General features: G+C 37.5%; 4 protein-coding genes across 4 annotated transcripts; 1 reads left to right on the top strand and 3 right to left on the bottom strand.

Moving 5' to 3' along the window:
- Positions 1-432: 432 nt before the first annotated feature.
- LOC147536933 (beta-galactosidase 15-like) lies at positions 433-5,804 on the bottom strand. Its single transcript, XM_086644579.1, has 19 exons — positions 5,619-5,804; positions 5,291-5,386; positions 5,088-5,200; positions 4,891-4,957; positions 4,670-4,762; positions 4,438-4,581; positions 4,191-4,279; positions 3,977-4,082; positions 3,758-3,842; positions 3,514-3,632; positions 3,228-3,389; positions 2,805-3,001; positions 2,587-2,690; positions 2,401-2,510; positions 2,192-2,305; positions 1,878-1,991; positions 1,587-1,795; positions 878-1,157; positions 433-762 (listed from the first exon to the last, which is right to left on the bottom strand). The coding sequence occupies exons 1-19, from the start codon at positions 5,796-5,798 to the stop codon at positions 649-651; spliced, it is 2,496 nt and encodes an 831-aa protein (XP_086500705.1). The 5' UTR covers positions 5,799-5,804; the 3' UTR covers positions 433-648.
- An 815-nt stretch (positions 5,805-6,619) lies between these two features.
- Positions 6,620-9,962, top strand: LOC147536932 (pollen receptor-like kinase 3). The gene is made up of 2 exons (XM_086644576.1): positions 6,620-8,785; positions 8,904-9,962. The coding sequence occupies exons 1-2, from the start codon at positions 7,435-7,437 to the stop codon at positions 9,569-9,571; spliced, it is 2,019 nt and encodes a 672-aa protein (XP_086500702.1). The 5' UTR covers positions 6,620-7,434; the 3' UTR covers positions 9,572-9,962.
- A 97-nt stretch (positions 9,963-10,059) lies between these two features.
- LOC147536931 (sm-like protein LSM1B) lies at positions 10,060-12,453 on the bottom strand. The gene is made up of 5 exons (XM_086644578.1): positions 11,809-12,453; positions 11,179-11,247; positions 10,970-11,085; positions 10,807-10,869; positions 10,060-10,450 (listed from the first exon to the last, which is right to left on the bottom strand). Exons 1-5 carry the CDS (start codon positions 11,867-11,869, stop codon positions 10,373-10,375), a joined length of 387 nt encoding a protein of 128 aa, XP_086500704.1. The 5' UTR covers positions 11,870-12,453; the 3' UTR covers positions 10,060-10,372.
- Positions 12,454-12,709: 256 nt separating this feature from the next.
- Positions 12,710-19,378, bottom strand: LOC147536930 (uncharacterized). Its single transcript, XM_086644575.1, has 12 exons — positions 18,830-19,378; positions 17,686-17,838; positions 17,361-17,573; positions 17,181-17,270; positions 16,870-16,983; positions 15,788-16,057; positions 15,136-15,292; positions 14,823-14,900; positions 14,148-14,251; positions 13,799-13,969; positions 13,480-13,554; positions 12,710-13,287 (listed from the first exon to the last, which is right to left on the bottom strand). The coding sequence occupies exons 1-12, from the start codon at positions 19,229-19,231 to the stop codon at positions 12,913-12,915; spliced, it is 2,202 nt and encodes a 733-aa protein (XP_086500701.1). The 5' UTR covers positions 19,232-19,378; the 3' UTR covers positions 12,710-12,912.
- Positions 19,379-20,999: the final 1,621 nt, after the last annotated feature.

Here is a 20,999-nt window from a genome sequence, read left to right as displayed (position 1 = left end):
AGACCATTTAATTTCGTCGGGATTTAGGCCAGTAATAATTCGACAGTTATCGGACTTATCACATATTATCGATGTATCAAAGCCTTTGTAATGACCATTTTAGTCAATATTCAAAAAACAATAAGTTTTTTTTAGTGAAGTGATTAATCGATGTTAATAATTTATCTTTGTACTTGATCCCCACGGAGAGTGATCTCGATCGACATAATCCAACTCTAACTAATACAACTTGATTTATGAGTTAGTTGTTCTTCGTACAAGATTGTCGACATAATCCAATTCTAACTAATACAACTGGATTTGGATTGAGTTAGTTGTTCTTCGTACAAGATTGTCGACATAATTCAATTCTCACTAATACAACTCGATTTGGATGAGTTAGTTGTTCTTTGTACAATACTATAAAATGAAAACGAAATGAGAATATAGATCTGTCTGATTAATACGTAATTTCATTTATAATCGTGTTATCTTATGTCATATGTAAATGCACATTTATGCAGGGTGTAAGTATATTTTAGTAACTATTGGGGTATTTACTTGACAAGCCCTTCTTGATAAGGCAAGTGAAAGCCAACAATGTTATGTTCATACATAGTCGAAACCATTGCCTTGATGAACTTTGTCATGGAACTTGTGTTCTAATACTTAGCAAACTGCTTGAACTGCCAGCCTCTTTGAGATGTTGCTACCGCAGTTACTCGACGAACCAAATGTCCTCGCAGAAACATCAATCGAACAACTTGTTCTCCCCACACAAGACTGCACAATTTCATCAACAACAAGAATACGTTTAGTGACGGAGTTTCCACCTTGGAGACTAGGTTTCAAATCTTACAGAATCCAAAAGAAATTGTGACTAATTAAGAAAAATTACCTTTTGTACAACAGATAAGCTGTTATCAGCCTCACAAGTACCCTTACTGAAGGACCCACAAGTACCTTGTGGGTCTCCAAAGCTAGCAAATTGGATAGCCGAGATTGTTTGGCCGCCTTGGCATGATAACTGCAATGTGTTTCCTTCATATGTATTCCCACATATGGTTCCTGCAGTCACTGTCTGGAAACTCACTTGTGTGGGATTACCACCGGCTTCCTCAAATAGAACTAATGTGTTTGTTCCACCTTCTTGGAGGAATGACCTTGGCACATGATACCTGTTTCACAAAGTCATGTTTGACCCATGTAAATGATTATTAGTTTTGAATTATCAAACTTGGACTTGTACCCAGGTCGGTTTGTGTGTTGATGGACTAGCAGCCCATGTGTCTTCGCACTGAAACTGTATAACTAAGAAGCTCCCGATTCCACGAGAAAGAAAATTACATCTCGGGTAAAACCTTGACATGCCTAATCTAGACTTGTCCTACTTCAACATTTGGGCTTGGGGATAGTCCCCGTTGGAGTTCGATTTTGGTTTGATCGTATTGGGCCTATAGGTTGGCTTGGATTTTTCCATCAACGCCACATTCAATCAGCCAGTCATTGTCAAGGGCTTCATTTACAGTAGCCCCATATACAATAGGTGGTTCCAAGCCCATGGAGGAAGAAAAGTATAAACGAGATAGAACAAGTAATGCTCTCACCATCTTTGCGTAGGAAGTCCACAATTGCTCTTGCATTTGCCAGAGTCAAAGTGCCCACGGTAATCACAATTACCGCATCCATCAGCATCAGCAAGCGCGGACGGCCAATACCGGCCAAGACTATTTCCATTCACCCAAGCATGTCCCTTACCCATGCCTTGCAAGTCTACCACCACAGGGTCTGTGCCGAGAGGAGCCTTGAAGGTTGTCTAATAATCAACAAAATGGAAGTAAATTAAAGAGCCATGAAGGATACTACTTACGTCTACTTAAAGCAAGAATATATCATACCTTGTACCATGTCATCTCCCTCCTTATAGGAAAATTATCTGAAATCCATTTGGAGGCATGGCTATGAGGCGATTTGTCGCTATAGAATTGTTTATCTTCACCACTGAGTCCAACCTAAAGGAAAAGATAAATATAATTACAAAATCAAATTGGAAATAACATCTGTAATAATACTAGATGTGTGTGTTTGAGTTGTTGAAGTACCGCTGAAGTGGTACACTCAACTGGATCATATCATTACTAATGAAACAGAAATATATTCATTGCGTACGATTGGAATACGAATATGTTCTATAATTATATATTGTATATACCTTGTAGAACCACTTGTTGGTAGATAGGTCCTTGGTGACATTTCCATTTCCGACCAATTGAACTGGACCGCCTACTATTCCATATTCTGCCTTGTCAAAAAACTCTCCATAGTTCTGATCATCAACCATGAAATAACAAAAAAGGAATTAATAATTTAAGCTTAACGAGCTCTGCCGGAATAAGGTAAAATGTTAATGGAAAATCATACGGGTAAGCCAACTGTGGTGCTGAGTAAGGCAATTTGGTTAACTCCCGGTTTCATCTTTGCCGCCTTCTCCAGCACGAACATAAATTGCCAGTGGAGCCCATATTGAGATCCTACGGTCACAATATTTATCATCTTCAAAAGATATCCACATATGTATATAAATTAATGGAAAATAGTGAAACTTACCTATGTGTTTCCCGTTTACGTAAGCATGAAGTATTGGGCCAGAGGTATTGACCCGCAGAATCATGTCTTTTGCCCAAAAGGAGTCGTTCTTATCGAGGTTAACACTATAACATCGCATATAAATACAAAATTTAATGAAAACTACTTGAATTTTAAGGAGCAAAAAAAAGTAAACCTTTTCTAAGGGTTGTCCGGTTAGAAAGGGAAAAATGTGTTACCTAGTCATATACCATAAGTAGTCACTACCATCAGCAGAGGCTGCCTTTTGCTCAAGAAGTTGCATAGCTGAAAAGGTACCCTTTCCTTTAATAGTTGTATCCTTCATGGGTTCTGGCCTCCAAAGCCAGTTAAGTTGATCAGGTTCATTTTCAGCTCTGTTTGGTTTCTTTATCATCAAAGAAGTCTGGGCATTCACCTGTTAAGCAAAATCACAAACTTAAAGGCAATATTTTGGAAGGATTAGACCATGTTTGCGCTCGGGTTATTATGGGAACCGATGTTGTGTACAAGCCCAACTATCTATAGCTTTCCTTATGTACGCTATGTTATTTGTGGTTCTTATCCAAAACGCACGACTTGTTCATGTTATTGGATATCATTTTAAATTTTCATGGAAAAGAGAGACAAAAAACCAATTTTACCTTTGCAGAGTTAAAGACTTCCGTCTTGCAGTCAGGAAGAATACTAACAGACCAAGCAGGAAGGATATACTGGTTGCCTTTGAAGGTGACATTGGCACTTGTTGTTGGGCTTTTGTTGGTCAAGAAGCACCCAGACGTTCCATTTGTGGTGTATATAGTCGCCTGTATTAAAAAGGGCCGTATTCATTTTAGACATTAATTCACATAAAAACACAAAACTTTTTATATGTGTGTTGAAATCTTTAAAGAGAGGATGGGAAGCTGAAGAAAGATTAATGATACATACATTAATTCCGTTTCCAAGGTCAGTGACCGATACTTCCCCATCTGTGAGAATTTTCTCCATTGATTTAATTGTTGAATGGAGTTCTTTCAGATGTCCCCACTTAGGTTGTCTCAAATTCCCTATAAATAATGATTTTCACATGCAAAATTTTGAAATAAGATGGTTTTGTAGGAGAATAGAGGTGAAAATGAAGAACTCCTATTTCGAAGAGGGAAGCTTTGACATGTCTAACTTGTGCACTAACCATATTCATCAATGGGAGAATCGTAATCGTACGATGTAGTAATGTACACTCCAGATGATCGCCCAAAGTTGGTTCCACCATGATACTGAAATCATATACACGAACAAGAGAAATAAATCTTCGAATATTTACATATATATATATATATATATATATATATATATATAGATATATATGCTTATTATTTGTGTAAGGGTTTTGGGGACTTGAAGTAGTAACCATGTAGTAGTTTGTTAGAGTTCCACCAGATTGGAAGAAAAGTGCAACTGCATAAGCCAAATCCTCGATAGGTCTGCTTGGGTCTCTGTTACCCCAGGTTTTATACCTGAAAATATTTCCATCTCAGAACCAGAAAATGGTTTCTTAAAATCAAAGAAAACAGTCAATGAAAACATTAAAATTGGGAATAGAGGTGAAGAGAATAAAGACGCACCATCCACTCCAGTTTTCAGTCCACATCTTCGGAGTATTTGGATTATTTGGCTTGAAAGAGTCTCCATAAAATCCATTCCACGTATTTAGCTGATCAATAGTAAAAAAAAAACGAGGTAAGAAATTTCTTAGGATCCAAAGTTCCAAACAGAGTTGAAGATACCTTCAGTAGATGCCAAATTGTCAATATTACTATACTACAAGGTCAATAACATGGTGAAACGAAGAAGGAAAATGAAAAAAAATACCACAGACGATGGGGCATCGGCTTGCATGCACATGATCCATGGGACACCAACATTAAGCGATACTGCCATTTTTGCGCACCATTGAACATATGATTTACCCGCTTCTCCATATTTCCACATAACATTACCATATTCATTTTCGATCTGTTAAAATGCATATCTTTAAGTATTTATTATATATATACATATATATATATATATGAAGATTGAACGAGGAGATATTAAACATTACCTGAGTGAGAATGATAGGTCCCCCTTGTGGTGCTAGGAGTTTCTCTTGTTTAATCATGTTCACTATCAAAGTAGTAAAATTTTGCATCTCATCCTTCAAACACGGAAAAGTAAAACATAAAATAAATATTTTCTCTTGATCAATCACAAGTTTGAGTCATAAGCAGAATAAGTAAATAAAATTCAGTTACTAGGGAAAAATATAAACAAAAATGCAAGTACCTTGTAGATCTGATTATCTGTCCTTAACTGAATTCCTGGTAGATTATGTAACCATACCGGAAACCCTCTTTCAATAAGAAAAAGAAAAGAAAAGAAATCAAGTTAATGCACGTATAGTAGACCCTAATTAGCGCAAAACTTTCTAAATCAATGTCAGGAAGTCCAAGCAATATTAATCTTGGATATAGATCAGATACCCGTAATTCCATTCGGCACATGCATAAGGCCCAATCCTAAGAATGGCATAAAGCCCTGCATCCTGAATTGTTCTAATAAACCTCACAAGGTCTAGATTACCTGTGAAATCATACTAAACAAAAAACAAGAAAGGATCAGGCCCACCAGCAGGGAGGTGAATATGTTCTTGGAGGATTTAAAAGTAATTGGAAGAGAGTGTAACCTCGCGTCGGCGAGGCTCATGGGCATTCCAGAAGACATAGGTCTCTATTGCATCAAGTCCACCTTCCTTTGCTTTTCGCATCAAATCCGGCCACATCTAAATAAATCAATGGAGAAACCCATTCAAAATAAATCAATGCAAAATCCCATGTTTATATTTCATTGCTAAAAAGCTAGGAAGAAAAACAGAGGAAGAGAACTATAAGAACGTTATCTACTCCAAACATTACAATTATTCAAATTATAATCATTGTTTTAACAATATCTTGCTAGATTCAATCCAAATTGAGAAGAAAAATCATAATATTTGTCGATTATCAATTACTTACAGCCGGGGTGCTACGAGGATAATGAATGGCTCCTGAGAAGATAATACGTCGTTCACCATTGATCTTAAGCGCTCTTGAATCAAAAGAAACATCGGTTGCATGTGATAACAGACTATAATGAAGAAACACCGAAAACAATACAAGAAACATAAATTTGACAGAAGAAGAAGAACCCATCATCTAATCTATTATCTTGAATGGGATTTGGGAAATGACATTATAAACAAACCCATTTAGCCAAAAATAGGTGAAGAAGTTACAAAACTAAAAAAAGGGTATATACATTATCAAAAATTTTACTAGTTGTGGATTAAGAAAACAAAAACTGAATTCAAGTAGTACCCATTTTTAGAGAAACATTGTTATACATTTTACTAAAGTAAATTCATAAGCTATGGACTTTATCTCTTCATTAGATAACATAAAAGCCGGATTTCTGCTTTGAGTATTGAGATGGTAAAAATGGGTAATACCTTTAATGAATAAGTCTCTCTCAAGAGTTCTGACAAACACAAAAGGTTGTATTTATACTCTTCACATGTTGTCACTCAGTAACTTTCTCTCTCTTCTCTTTCTTTTTTTTAGAAAGAGAGAGAGAGAGATTGGTGTGAATGAAGGTAGATGGTTGGTGCAGTTATGGTGGTGGTTCAAGGGTCTGAAGAGTGAAAAAGAAGATGGGAAGTGGTTTTCACTTTTCAACAAACTATTGATGACCTTGGAATGAAGAATGGGACCCATGCTCTTTTGGACCAGTACCTGAAACTGCCAAACACATTACCTGTTGGTGAAAATGTCTATCTCCTCTTTTCTTCTCTACCTGAACATAAGTTCTCAATCTTGGAGTACTAGTTAGTTTTAGGGCCTGTGTTATTCGTTCACACCTTTTTACTAGGTTTTTTTGTTCCGGACTTCCAAAGATCTCATAACTTCTAAGTGTTCTGGCACATAAATGTTCAAAACTTTAAAGGTTCAGAAACTTTAAAGTTTGAAACTTTTAAAAGTTCGGGACATTAAAGTTTTTAATCATTAAGTTCGGAAACAGGTAAACGCCTGCACCAAAAGGTGTGAAAATGAGTATCAGTGTGCATGCACTTTTTCGGTAAGCTCAACCCAACTTGATGTCAACAGCGTGATCATAGTCGAAAACACTTACTCGTAAATTTGTGGTCATTCAACTGCAGGTACCCACGACGATTACAAAGGCAAGATGAGGTTACCCAGACAGAAATTGAGGCAATTTCTCAGATATCATATTAAATTTATGGTCATTTAAATCAAAATCAATTGACAATGACTGTAGAGGACCTAGACATTATATTTTTGGTTTTTGGAGTGCACATTCCCAATGCGGGACTATTCTCACAATTCTCTCCCACTTCCTCGAAAGCTCAGACCATTACGGGTGCAGTTTACAGGGTTTTGAGAATTTTGAGTTTTGGATTTTACGAGGGCAGATTAGTTGATCTCAATGGTTTTCCGACAGGTTTATTCAGTTAGATTGCCATCGTTCAAGAGGGACTCTCATAAATGAAAATTGTCCATTCATTATTCCACCCATCAACTGTCATAACTGTTTTCACCTATTGACTTCCTAATTATTTGGATTCTGCATCTAACAAAACCTCTCTCTCAAAATCTCATCAAACTCACACCATGAACAAATCAGGAAGAAAAAAGTGAGCCCCCAAATCAGCACCCAAAAATAACAAAAACCATAAAAAAAATTTAGACCCTCTAATGATCTCTCTCTCCTCTTTCTTGTCGGTAGAACAGCGGCCATTTCCTTCCCCTGAAGGTGTCTGTTTCAGGTAATTTAATGGCCGCTGTTCGCCGGCCATCTTATTCTTCCTTTCTCCTCCTCATTATCTTCTTTCTTCTCTTCCCTCCATTACTATTATCAATAACTGATTCGGAGGCTCTCATAAAACTTAAGAAATCTCTTTCAGATTCTAAACATTCTCTTGATTCTTGGACTGAAGATTCGGTACCTTGTTCCGGAAAAACTTCATGGGTTGGTGTTGTTTGTTTCCAAGGAATAGTTACAGGTCTTCATCTTGGACAATTGGGTCTTTCTGGAAACATTGATATTGATGCTCTTCATGAAATTTCAGGCCTTCGTAGTTTCAGTATCGTTAACAATGATTTCTCTGGACCCATACCGGATTTCAATAGGCTTGGTGCTCTTAAGGGTGTTTATCTTTCAGGGAACAAATTCTCCGGCGAAATCCCACCGGATTACTTCTCCAAAATGGAATCTTTGAAGAAGATCTGGTTATCTGGTAACAAATTCACAGGAAACATACCGACATCTTTGACATCTGTGCCTCGTCTGATTGAGCTACATCTTGAAAATAATCAATTTTCAGGAAGCATTCCTTCATGTCCACAATCTACCTTGACTTCCCTTAACTTGTCTAATAACAAGCTAGAGGGAGAGATTCCAGCCACTCTGTCAAAATTCGATAAGAGTGCTTTTGAAGGCAATGCTGGACTTTGTGGGACACAGTTGGGCAAGGATTGTAAAACTGCAGCTGAAGGAGGAACGCTCTCAGGAACGACGGATCCAAGTCCTCCTGTAGTAACAGAACAAACAAATCCAGGGGAGTCCACGAAATTGACAGCGGCAACCGCGATTTTGGTAGCAATGCTTCTTTTGCTTGTAATATCAGCTACTCTGGTGATGATGAGAAGAAGGAAGGAGGATTTTGATGTTCTTGGAAGGGAAAATTTGGATGAGCCACTTGATGTACAACAATTATCGACAGGATCATCGAGGAGGACAATGGAGTCAAGTACTAGAAAGGGTTCGAGTCATGGGAAGAAGAACGCGGCGGCAGCAGCAGCTATGGGGGATTTAATGATGGTGAATGAAGAGAAGGGAACATTTGCTCTTACCGATTTGATGAAAGCTGCAGCAGAGGTGTTGGGTAATGGCAGTTTAGGATCGGCATATAAGGCAGTTATGTCAAATGGAGTGGCAGTGGTGGTCAAGAGAATGAGAGAGATGAACAAACTCGGTAAAGAAGGTTTTGATATGGAGATGAGACAACTCGGGAAATTACGACATACAAACATCTTGACACCATTGGCTTATCATTACAGAAAAGAGGAGAAGCTTTTGATCTACGAATACGTACCCAAAGGCAGCTTGCTCTATCTCTTGCATGGTATGAGAGTTTTGATCATCTTAATTCTGAAAATTATTCTTCCCTCTGCTACAACAATCAACATGGTATGTATGAGAGTGTTGATCGGTGGAACTAACTTTATGTTTTGAATTTTCAGGTGACCGAGGACCTAGCCATGCCGAGCTAGATTGGCCTGCTCGTCTAAAGATTGTTAAGGGAATAGCTCGAGGGATGGGTTATCTACATACTCAACTTACTGCCTACAGTATTCCTCATGGAAATCTCAAGTCTAGTAATATTCTTCTCGGTTCCGACTATGAACCTTTACTTGCTGATTACGGATTTATGTCAGTAGTGAACACAGCCCAAGCAGCTCAAGCCATGTTAGCATTCAAAGCACCCGAATCACAACAATATCGTCAGGTATCACCTAAGTGTGATGTCTATTGCCTCGGCATTGTTATACTCGAAATACTTACAGGAAAATTCCCTAGTCAATATCTAAACAACGGCAAAGGTGGAACTGATGTTGTTCAATGGGTCCTAACTGCAATTTTAGACAAGAGAGAAGCTGAATTATTTGATCCAGAAATTTCGCGCTCCAAAAGTTCACTCGGTGAGATGGAAAAGCTTTTACAAATAGGTGCAGCTTGTGTTGAAGAAGGCCCGGAAAAACGACCTGACATGAAAGAAGCCATTAGAAGGATAGAGGAAATACAGGTACAAGGAATTCAAACTGCACCTTCATTAGGAGATGGATATGCTGCTGATCAAACCTCTCATGCTTTGGATATTTTCGAGGGACACATCGATCTCAATTCGTGATAATTTTTGTTTATTGAAAATCGATTCAGCAGAGAATATCTTTGCCCACACCAATCTTGGGGCTTCATGCTGCTACAGAGGGAAGAAGTTTCATATTGTTTTATTGTGAACTAAGGGAAAAAAAATCATGTCTTTCTTCCTCCAAATTGAGTGAAATGAGAAACACCCTTATATACTTGAACATAAGCAAAATAAACATTTATGGAATGAAGGGTATTTTGATTTTAACATGAGAAACCTTGATCACTTTTCGGTGGGCATTTTGTGGTTATCTTGGTGAAGGAAGAGTTTTCATGTTTGTTGTTGTTTTTAAGCACACATTAGGGGCTATTGTTAGTTGTCTTCGAAAATGTTATTAGGTTTAACTATAATGTGATTTTTTTTTCCGCCCTTTCTAGTGTTTATTAGTTTCTACTCTTTTCTATATCTTTCACTCTTAACTTTTAATGAGCTTTTATCTAATAGATAAGAGATTGTGAGACAAGATATGGTTAGTAAAATTCTAAAACAATGATGCGAAGTCATAGAATTCTAATACACCATGAAAAAACTGCATACACTATGAAGTATGGAAAAAACATTAGGTGGGGGAATGGGGGAGCCAAATGTACATACACTTGAGGCATGTGGAATCGAAAAAGAGGAAAAATTACATGACAGAAGACAACAACCCCCCAACTTTCCTATCGTCTATTGGGCTTTGGTAGCACGAACCAACCGCATTAATAATTGCGAGCGAACATGAGACACAAATTCACCAACGAAACAGAAATGGAAGGGCGCGTACAAGGGGGTCGGTTCTCAGTCCAAATCGAGGAATTCCATTCTCTTTCTCATGGAGCCCTTCAAATCTGTAGCATCCCTTTCTGCCTTTTGTGCCTGCAAAATGTTATAATTTGTCAACTGAAACCGACCGATTGAAATTACCCAAGTCCCTAAGCAATATATACAATCAAAATCTACATGTCTTACAACAAACATCATTCTAGCAAACAACCAACTACCCTTCTAAGCCAGGTTTTTTGTTTTTGAAATGTCAGCATACTTTAAGGGGTACGACTCCATGTCTCGAACCCTTGACCTAGAGGATGGAAACCAACTTGGTAACTGCTCCAACCAAAGGTTGTTGACAAGTCAGGGTTGCTTCATAAGATGCATGATGCACCATTAGACTTTAAGCTATGGGTGTTTAGTTTAGTACATTAACTGAAAGAGCTTTCACTTTTAGTACGTACCCTCTTTATCTCTGCAGATGAAACACGAGTCATATGAGCGGGAAGTTCCTGTCTCTCTTGATCCTATCACAATCGAAAAAAAAAAACGAAATTCATTACAAATATTACTTCAGGGGTTGTTATATTTAACAACTAATAGTAACTTAGAGTAAGAAAAGTGTACCAGCTCGCCAATTAAGACTACATTCTCCCCACGGATTACATAAAGACCTAATGGAATATCACAGTACAGATCTCCAACAATTACTCGCTCACATGCACCTTCAAGTACCGCATTTGCTGCGTTATAAGGATAAGAGTTCCATTAGGAAATAAAGTATTTAACAAACTCATGAAACTACAAGATATATGAGAGGGTATAGTCGTACGTACCAAATTGATCGAAAGAACGAAGTATACCCATGAGCTTTCTTCCATCTCTCAACAAGACAAGAAGTTTCTCTGCAAATTATACGAATATGAGATGGGACAGAAAAGAAATCACTTACGTATTATCGAAGCTTGGAAAATAAACACTGCAAGTGCCAACCTAAAGAAATGACTCATACCCAACACATGTACCTACAAGCTACAACCGTAAATTGAGACCCGGGTGTCCAACACTATTCGTTTCTGAGTATGGAAAATTGTTAAATTTGTGGTCATCCAACTCAAAACTAATTCCCAATGAATGGAGGGGTCATAGACGCTATATTCTTGGTTACCGTATCACCCTTTTCCAATGTAGGGCTATTCTCACATGCCCCTCGAGTAAGGTGTTCTCTAAGCCTAACATATGTCCTTTTTTCCTTTTCTGGTGACTTGAAACATGTGTGGCTTTTAAAAGTATGACATTTGGACATAGCTCTGATATCATGCTAAATTTGTGGTCATCCAACTCAAAACTGAACAACATTGTATTTTGGTTACGGTCTCATGTGGGATTATTCTCATAGAAATATGCAAAATGGATGAGAATCGGCATGAATAGATGAATTTGTGAGAGAGAGAGAGAGAGCTTACTGTCAAGATAGCTAGCAAGTGAAGTGGAAAGGAAGATATCTTCTGCACCAGGCCAAGACATGGACTCAGATTCACCAAATCACAACTGATGCGAACTTAACAAATGGAATTGGTAGTCTCAGGTTCCTCGTCAACCCCACTACCAACCAATTGTTTCAAACAACTCACAGGAAGACTAATAGTGTAGATCCTCCCCCCCACCACCACTAAAAGACCTAATTCCACAAAATCCTTTTATTTTACTGGATCTAATAATAACCTAGCCTAATAAGAACAAAACCCTAGAACTGGAAACTGATTTAGGATCTGTACTATCGATCCCTCATAAAGAAATAAACAACACTCAACAGCTAATTAGCTACAGGTAAGAGAGAGAGAGATACCCTTTGACTTAAAAAGGGAACCTTGGTAATAAGATGGGTGGAATTCCAAAGTAATTAGACATACACCCATCTATTGAATAACATTACACTTAAATCCCTATATATATATATCTCACTCATATACCACCACACCACAGTCCACAAGCCACTACAATAATCACTTAAACCCCATCCACAAAGTAACCTTTGTTTTCCTCAACTACTCTTCCTTTACTTACAGATAAGTTATTCTCTCACAAAGTCGGAGAAATGTATTCCGCACTACAAAATAACAGTTGCAGTATTTTTTTAACATAAATGTTGTGTACGAAAAAGTGTTGAGATACTTTGTGATTTACTGATTCACTTTTCATTAAAAGTACAATCCATATCTTTCGTAATCAAACTTTCAACCCATTTGTCTTTTAGAAAAAGTCAGTCAGCAAGTTACAAAATAAGATTAAAACTTTTTTTTTTCTTAAGAGGAATCCTCCAAAATGATTGTAAGTACTCACACATACATCAACATATTCTTCATGTTGCATCAATTCGAATAAATATTAATTATAAACTCTGAAAGTTGAGTTTGTAATTATCGTTATAAACAAAAAAGGATGCAATATGTGCAACTAAACTAAAAATAAATAACAATAAATGTACATAAACATAACATGATGGTACATATGACAGCCTGCAAATTTTTCAAGTTAAACACATGGACCTGAGGTGGGGGAATTGGTCGTTATTCGCTTGAACAACAGCTTAGGCAGGCGGAACACACCAACCCAGTACAAAGTTGTGCCAAAAGAATCGCAAATTGGTCATTCATTTTAGAACAACATCTTATACAACCGAAACAGCAGCAACAATCTAGAACACTGCTACAACAGCTTGATGCTGCCTTCACCAACGCATCTCCCACTGGTTCCGGTATAGGAGCTTCTTTAAATCCTGGTGGTCTGCTTTCTGCTGTTGCCCCTAAGTTACCAAACCCAATACCCAAGCTTTGCACCAACTTTATTTTTTCCCCCGAAACTTTTGTTCCTTCGCCTTTCTCAAGTACAACCATTTTGGTGTATTCTGATGTAACCCCATGTTGTATGCTCAGTTTTGCAGCCTGCAACATATACATTAAGTAAATAATCACAAAGTAGTTCATATTTTTAACTAAGTAGAAGTTATCAGTCTTTCATTTCTCCGATTTTTTTTTCCCGAGAGTTCTATAATAAGAATTAAGTAACAATAGGGTTTAGCAGTGAGGTCTGTGCTGGTTTTGTGAATGAGAAGTGTTAGAATATTGAATAACAACCTTCTCCTCCAGCTTCTTGTCTTCTGTGAACCATGCTTGAGCAGTGAGTACATCAATTTGTTTTTTGGCAAATACCTGTTTACAACGATAAAATTAGGAGAAGAGTTGAAGTACCAATAATCAACACAGGCAATCGACATCTATTAGCTTGCAAGTATCAGCCGAGCAATTAACTATTCAACTTTATGTAAGCAGAAGTACTATATTAGATGCTGAACCTTTGACATATCTAATATGAAAACATGAATGGAAAAATATTACAACAATGATGGCCTAATTGCAAATATGTACATAGGTAGTCGAAGAGTTGGGAGTTTACTCTGTCAAGTGGAATGTCCTTTGCCTTTTGCACCTTCAAGTCAACTGCATAATTGCTGAAATCCGCCAAAACACCCCTGGCGATGAGAAGTTCAGGAAACTTTCCTTGATATCTGCCGGATACAATTAGCGGATTTCCAGATAACAGGTCTGGAAATTGGGAAGGAAAAACCTAAATGTCAAATACAAAAGAACATTAGGTGCAGATGAACAAAATGAACAGGAATTCAAATTAAGTTAATTAAGCTTTTCAAGTTGCTCAAAATCGTATGAACTTTTCTTTAGTATACTGGCTGAAGACTGTCAATGGTGTTACGTTTGCAAAGAGAAAATGACCAGGAGAAACAAACCTCAAGTGCATCATCAAGATGCTGAAAACTGTCAATGGTCACATTCGCAAGAATGATAGATGAAGCTGTAGTTAATAGTTTCCGCATTCGAACTTCAACTGAATCTGACAGGCACAGAGAACATGATAAGTGCCTTGCATTTCAAAAAAACGACCTTCTTTGCACTGGATTACCTTCCAATGGTATGGTAATACAGAGTATGGAAATATACTAAGAAACAAACTTAGATAAGCCAAAAGACACTACATATCTTACACCTAAGATACATAATACTATTAGCGAAGAATATGAAAAACCGAAGAGAATATAGGAGAATGAGTGAACTAGTGGGAGTTCAAAATTTACCTACCTTCTTTACAAATTTAACGAGCTATATATTCCTTACTTCTACAAGGTTCACTAATTCCCTAACAAAGAACGGGGAGGTGATATTCCATGCGACACCAGTCGCGAATGAAGTAATAAGCTCTTGGGCTATTAAAGATTGTGGTAGTCAATAGGTGATGGTTTCCAACTACTGCACACCAACTAGACTATACAAGTCTCATTAGGTTTCAGCGAGAATATGAATCCAGAACAACACTTCTATCAACAGTTAATTTTATGATGCTGACTTCCTACGTGAAGTTTAGCAAAGAAAAATGTTTAAGGAAGCTATGGGTACATGCAACTGACCTACATCGTATGCTGCGTCATAGTATCCTCTGCCAATTAGTGCCAGCATTTGCAAGAAATAGTGATTACAATATGTACCTGAAAATTTTGTCTGCATAGTAAGTGACTTCGACTACAAACATATAACCTGAACTTCGCATGAAAGTAAACAAAGGTTCCTCAGAGAGTTATTAGATAATGTTGTGTCAAGAGTCAAAAGTTACATAAACTTTACAACGGCTTCTTGTTGAAGACAAATCATTGCTTCGAAGATAATACAATCAGAAGAATTATCCAGACAGGTTGCCTGAAAGACGAATACGAGAATCCTTACCTATGCCAAATGTTGATATACGTGGAGACATGGATCCTCCATTTTTCATACAATTCTTCATAGTATCACAAATGTGTCTTTCATCTTCCACACTCCCATCAGTAATGAGAAAAATGAGGGGAATCGAATCATGAGTATCAGATAGCATCTCTATTGCCTAAGAAAAAAAAAGGAGGTTAGACTCCCATACTTATCCAGTTAGAGTTGATCTTACTGAAGAATTCTATTCGGAAATGATAAGCACGTCGAAAGAAATGAGCATAATGTTACTAAGTGCCCTTCCAGGTGACATTATCTATCTTATCAAACATTTTCCTAGTGTCCTATAATGTCCAGTAAGGTTCATCACCCAGTGGTTCTTGTTCAGTTACCCAAAATACTGGAGTTTTCTCCTGTTTCATTATTAGTTCAGACGGCTTTGGTCATACCGCTTCTTCGAGGTAAATAAGATTGCATCTGTTCTGTTCTATTTTTGTTGTTGAAAAGGTAAATGGCCTATTTATAGGGCTCTATGTATAACTATTTATGTAATAGTGTAGTCAAGGCAAGTAAGTCAACCTCAAAAGAATGCCTGAAACTGAATTGAGAAGCAACAATCTAAGTAGTGCCCTTGAAAGCTAATCAACAAACACTTCCAATGGGAAATAATAACCTGATTTAGGGGTTGCAATATGTTGGTACCACCACCTGCAATAAAGTTAATGCTTATCCACTTAGCACCATTTTCAATGTTATCATTCGTTGCTGGCACTGGCGATGAAGAGAACAAGTAAGTCTCCCCATTGAAAGCTATTATGCTAAAAGAATCTTCAGGATTGAGACTAGAGAGTGCTGCAGATAATGCGACCTTCACATTCTCAAGCGGCTTCCCTTTCATGCTTTCACTTGTATCAACAACAAATACCACTTTTCTTCTGAAAACCTATCAGATAGAATTGGAATGAGATAAGGTGTTTCAAGCAAAACAAAGACTAAATGAGAACTGCACTGAAGTACTATGACATAATAGAACAACAGAAGTACCCAAAATGTTTCTGAAATCATAGAAAATTTAATGTGGTTATTTATAAGAGTAAAAGAAGTTTTTGATAATGACTAAACAATCATCAGAAAAAAATCAATAATTTCGAACGGTGAAAAAAAATGCTAAAATCATCTTCTAGTTGTATAAAATTTTGAAGCGATAATACCAATTTATTATGAGAATACTGGAACTTAGTGGTCTTTCAGTATGCCCTGTGCTACTCGTAGAATTGCCGAAAATGAAGGTAGAAAGGCAGTGGTGGAATCCTTGTCTACTACTCGGCATTCCCTGAGATGGAACTTCAACACTTGATTTCCTTATCAGGAATGCAAGAAGGAAACACTTCTGGAGGGAACTACTCCATCTTCCATCCCGATAAATCAATCTTGCCAGATTCTACTAAGCTTTTATAGTTTTAATTTTCCCTTGTGCAGTTTCTTCAAGCAGGTTCATCTTTTATGATTTAAATTCCACAGTATGACAGGATTCATTATTTCTCTAGTTCACTACTTCTACAAATCATGTTCTCATCTTGTATATATTGACATGTAGTCATGGTTCCCTTTATCTCAATATATGCAATAATGCAATCGCAGTACGAAAAAGAACTTCTGATGGCTGAATCCAACAAAACACTTTCTGGAAGATAAAATGAGAAACGAAGTCTGTGTACATGGCACAATATAAATACTGCAGTAACGGCATTTCACCTTTGTTTGGCGATTCCCTGAGTGCAGGTAGAAGCAGAACATCTCTCTCTGATCCAAATCATCAACGGATGGCGATTGCAAAAGCAACCCAGCAGAGATGTTATTTGGTGATAGCTGCAAAAGTTTGGGGAGCAAGATATTTATGTAAGTTTTTATGGCAAAATTAGTTGCATCTAGAAATGCTATCATCATCCATCTCTAGTTTAACAAGATGACTTGTATCACAGTTCCAAGCAACTCTGATAGTCTGATATACATAAATGCATGAAAAGGAATATAGACAGTAAATCACTAAGTATTTTGAGTCTCACCTCATAAGAAAAATGAAATTCTGCATTCGACCATGTTAGGACATCTGCTTCGTATAAGAAACCCAGTTTTCCTGCTTGGCGTCTTAATTCCTACCAAGTTGAGAGATCATGTCACGCAATTAATTTTTATAACTTAATATAGAAAGTAGAAACTCCAATCAAAAGTTTGGGAAGACTCACCTTCAAAGGATGGCTAGAAGTCTTGCACAAAACTTCTGTCCCAATACCAGGATTGACATTCAATTGTATTTTTTCTCTCTTCGAAATTTTTTTTCCTGCAGGAGTTACGTACTCCGGAAATTTAAAAGGTATATTGACAGAAAATAGACCGGCATCACACACTAATTTTTGAGACCAGTTGACTTTGACGGATAGATTTGAGCCTCCATCAACCTTCAAAGTATAATAACTCACATACTTTAGATGACACAAAGAAGAAAATAACAATTTCACGACAACAAAAAATTTAAATCTATTCAATGTGATATAAGTCATATAACAATACCTGTGGTATTGTCAAGATAAATATCTCAGGTTTCAGAAAACCAATATCATCAGCTTTTGCTACTTTCCCAATATTCAGGCTCCCATCCTCAGCAGTCATTTGAGAAGAATATGACCTTCTGTAGACATCAACCTCGACACCTAGAATTGAACCCTGTTAGCCAAATCATATATTTCTTGAGAACAACGAATAAGCACCACAAATTTCTGAAAGAGAACCAGACTATATTAACTAAGAATAGTTTTTTTACATTTTGAGGTGATATAGAAGTCAGTCTCAGCAGAGCATAGATCTTACAGAGGGTAACAACCAAAGTTAAGATAAAAACCTTGATGGTTGACCTCGTTGGGAAAAGAAGCAAAATTGTTCGTTTGGGGTCCTTGCTTCTTACAGTGATTATCAAAAGGCTCTTATTTCTGATCTTAATCACTATTCCTACCGCTCCCTTTTAGTTTCTGGTCTAATGGAGTAACTTGAGGATCTCCATTGTTCTAGTAACTACTACCACTTTTTTAATGCCCCCAATTCTCCATTATGGCAAATGCAGATCCCACTCTAGTGTCGACAGCTTGGGTTTTCTTTAGTTCAACTTCTTACAGTTATAGGCTAATAGCAGTAGGTTCCAATATTTGCCTATCTGGACTAAACGAAATTGATATTCTTATATATACCTCCGTGTTTTCATTAGACAAGTACTCCACTTGTTAGGAACTTAGGATTGAGTTATTTTTACTCATCCCAGATGTCCGTAGCCATTTTTCACCTCCTCCTAACAATGATTCTTTGCATCTTACTGGATAGACCCATAGTTTATTTTGATATTCGAATTAAATACCCCAAACTATAAAAAAAAAGTCGGAATAGAGTGTCGTGATTGTGTTTAAATGCTAGTACTAAATTGCTAATTTTTCACTAACATGAAACAAAATGAAGATATATCTTTCCAAATTTTCACATTCTTTAACAAATAAGGAACAATAATTAAGAACTTAGCTGATAAGTGTTAACATATAAAGACCTTTATAAATACTAAAACAAATAATATAACTCAAAATTAATTAGTACTTCAGTTTTTAGGGTATCTAAAATCTTGCCCTAATTAGATTTTAAGACAGTATGAAAAAGATGAATGTGAGAGACGAACCTGTTGTCCCATTGGAATGGCGAGGCGACAATCACAAGCCCTGCTTCCCATAACACAATGAACACGCCATGATCCAATCAAAGTAACAAAAGCTGTATCCAAATAACAATTAACTTCAATCTCAATCCCGTTCATTTGAAGAGGAATCAATGCGGGTGGATCACAACGTCCATGAACATGAGGTTGATAGCTTGGAATATCAGGATTATCAACAATAGAAGGATCTGAAATAACTGCGTAAACCATTGGAGCCATCGGAAGAAATGATGATGATGATGATGATTTCTCCATTGATAAAACACGTTTTGGTGGCGCAATAGCTCGATCTTTGCCAAAGTAGATCCGTTTTGAGAGTTTTAATCCATCTTCGACAGATTTTACGAACTCCTCCTCCTCCGCCATGATCGGAGTGTTTTTTCCGACGGCTAGAGGTTTCGGTAGCTGCCGGTGCCGGGAGGAGTTGGAAGGGGGTATGAACTTGAGTTTTCGGAGAAGAAACCGGAGGAGCGAGGAGGACTGGAGGAGTTTGTTATGGGGAACGGAGAAAAAGTGACGCGGGAGTCTGTTTTCTCGCTCGCTCGAGTGTGGTGTGGGAGCCTCTATAGACGCCACAAAAATTACTCTTGGCCCGCTTCCCTCTTCGCGCCACCACGGATTGGGGCAGTCCGAGGGCACTCGAATGGGGTCTAGCCTGTACTGGTTTGAACAACATGGAAATCCGAAGTCATCAGACTCTCTCAATCCCCAAAAATTACTCTTGGCCTGCTCTCCTTTCAGCGCCACCACAGATTTGGAAGTCTGAGGGAACTCAGACGGGGGCTTAGTTTGTGTTGGGCTTGAACAACACAGACTTAAACATATCCAATGTTTTCGGACTCTTCCAATCCTCGAAAATTACTCTTGGCTTGCTTCCCTCTTCGCGCCACCGCTGATTGGGAAAGTTTGAGGGTACTCGGACGGGGTCTAGTTCGTGTTGGGCTTGAACAGTACAGACTCAAACAATTCTGAAGTCCAAGACCTGTCTTAATCCTCAAAAATTACTCTTGGCTTGCTTCTCTCTCTGTGCCACCACGGATTGGGGTCGTTTGAGGGGCACTCGGACGGCACCCAGTCCGTGATGGCCTTGAACGATACGGGCTCAGATAAATCTGAAGTCATCGGATGGTCCCCCAATCAGTGAACGACAGAGACGGCCAAGAGAGAGATGAACTCGGAGCAAAAGCACGCCTCCCTTTAGAGTTACCCCACCCGCAAGTGAGCTTGGGTTTCTTCAACAAGGAGACAAAATGACTGTGAAGCGGTGGAAGCACTTTTGATTGGTGAATAACGTGCATGAACAAATAAATACTCCCAATCTCCCTCACTCTCCACCCACATGAACATTTTAATATGCCTTGTTAAGTCTATAGGTATTAATGATCTCTAGATCTGCAAAAATTATAATAAATTATACACCATATTAACTAATAAGAAAGTACTAAAATGCACATGATCTTTTAGATTGGGTCATTGACTTATGATTTCTTATTTTTATAAACATGTTCATATATTTGTTAGTTTAGTGATGAAAGAGAATAAAAGAAATAGATGACTATCTGGATCTAGGAAGATATGGTATAATTATATAACTATTATATATCAATGCATTACCTCTTTTTTAACAAAAGAAAAATATTATGATATTACTTTCCCTCCTTCTAATTTCTAAAGAACGTGATGGAAACATTTTTTTGTGTTCTCATTCTCAACAAAAAATGGGTTTTATGCTCAATTCAACAATGAAGATCAGAATCCATTGGCTTAAGCCGTTAAGTTGTACCAACATTCCACATTACTTTCTAAGATAGATCTAAATTGAAGTCTGAATTGTCTCAATCCATTGTTAGAATGCTTCTATTTGATTGGTTAATTTGGATTGATTCTGTGATTTGAAAACGACTCATATCTAGATAAGTCAGATTTAGACAAAAATAAATTAAACGACACAAATTGGGAAAGCTTAAAAACGGCCATCGCTCTAGGAAACAATTTTTTTCTTTTGGAAGTACAAAATTTTAGATGAAAGTATTTGTCAAATTTTTTGTTTCTCATCTGGTTCCCCGAAATCCCCCGCTACCATTTCTTCGGCCACACCGGTAGAGCTCATCCCATTTCTTCGGCCACACCGGTA

This window comes from Eschscholzia californica, unplaced genomic scaffold (genome assembly GCF_041429995.1).
Source record: "Eschscholzia californica isolate CP2 unplaced genomic scaffold, dmEscCali1.0.p SCAF_5, whole genome shotgun sequence".
Lineage (NCBI taxonomy): Eukaryota > Viridiplantae > Streptophyta > Magnoliopsida > Ranunculales > Papaveraceae > Eschscholzia > Eschscholzia californica.
Note: the sequence above shows the minus strand (reverse complement) of the source record. Positions and strands in the feature narration are given on the sequence as shown.

Excerpts from the sequence above, each read along its gene's own strand:
- LOC147536933 (XM_086644579.1), bottom strand. The coding sequence starts at position 5,798 with ATGATGGGTTCTTCTTCTTCTGTCAAATTTATGTTTCTTGTATTGTTT. Across the intron at positions 5,201-5,290 it reads ATGAGCCTCGCCGACGCGAG|TATGATTTCACAGGTAATCT; the intron begins GTTACACTCTCT and ends TTTTTTGTTTAG. Across the intron at positions 2,691-2,804 it reads TACTTATGGTATATGACTAG|TGTTAACCTCGATAAGAACG; the intron begins GTAACACATTTT and ends GCGATGTTATAG.
- LOC147536931 (XM_086644578.1), bottom strand. The coding sequence starts at position 11,869 with ATGTCTTGGCCTGGTGCAGAAGATATCTTCCTTTCCACTTCACTTGCT. Across the intron at positions 11,248-11,808 it reads ACTTGCTAGCTATCTTGACA|AGAAACTTCTTGTCTTGTTG; the intron begins GTAAGCTCTCTC and ends TATAATTTGCAG. Across the intron at positions 10,451-10,806 it reads CATCTGCAGAGATAAAGAGG|GCACAAAAGGCAGAAAGGGA; the intron begins GTACGTACTAAA and ends AACATTTTGCAG.
- LOC147536932 (XM_086644576.1), top strand. The coding sequence starts at position 7,435 with ATGGCCGCTGTTCGCCGGCCATCTTATTCTTCCTTTCTCCTCCTCATT. Across the intron at positions 8,786-8,903 it reads CTTGCTCTATCTCTTGCATG|GTGACCGAGGACCTAGCCAT; the intron begins GTATGAGAGTTT and ends TTGAATTTTCAG.
- LOC147536930 (XM_086644575.1), bottom strand. The coding sequence starts at position 19,231 with ATGGCGGAGGAGGAGGAGTTCGTAAAATCTGTCGAAGATGGATTAAAA. Across the intron at positions 16,984-17,180 it reads AATTTCATTTTTCTTATGAG|CTATCACCAAATAACATCTC; the intron begins GTGAGACTCAAA and ends AAACTTTTGCAG. Across the intron at positions 15,293-15,787 it reads TATTGCAACCCCTAAATCAG|GCAATAGAGATGCTATCTGA; the intron begins GTTATTATTTCC and ends TTTTTTTCTTAG.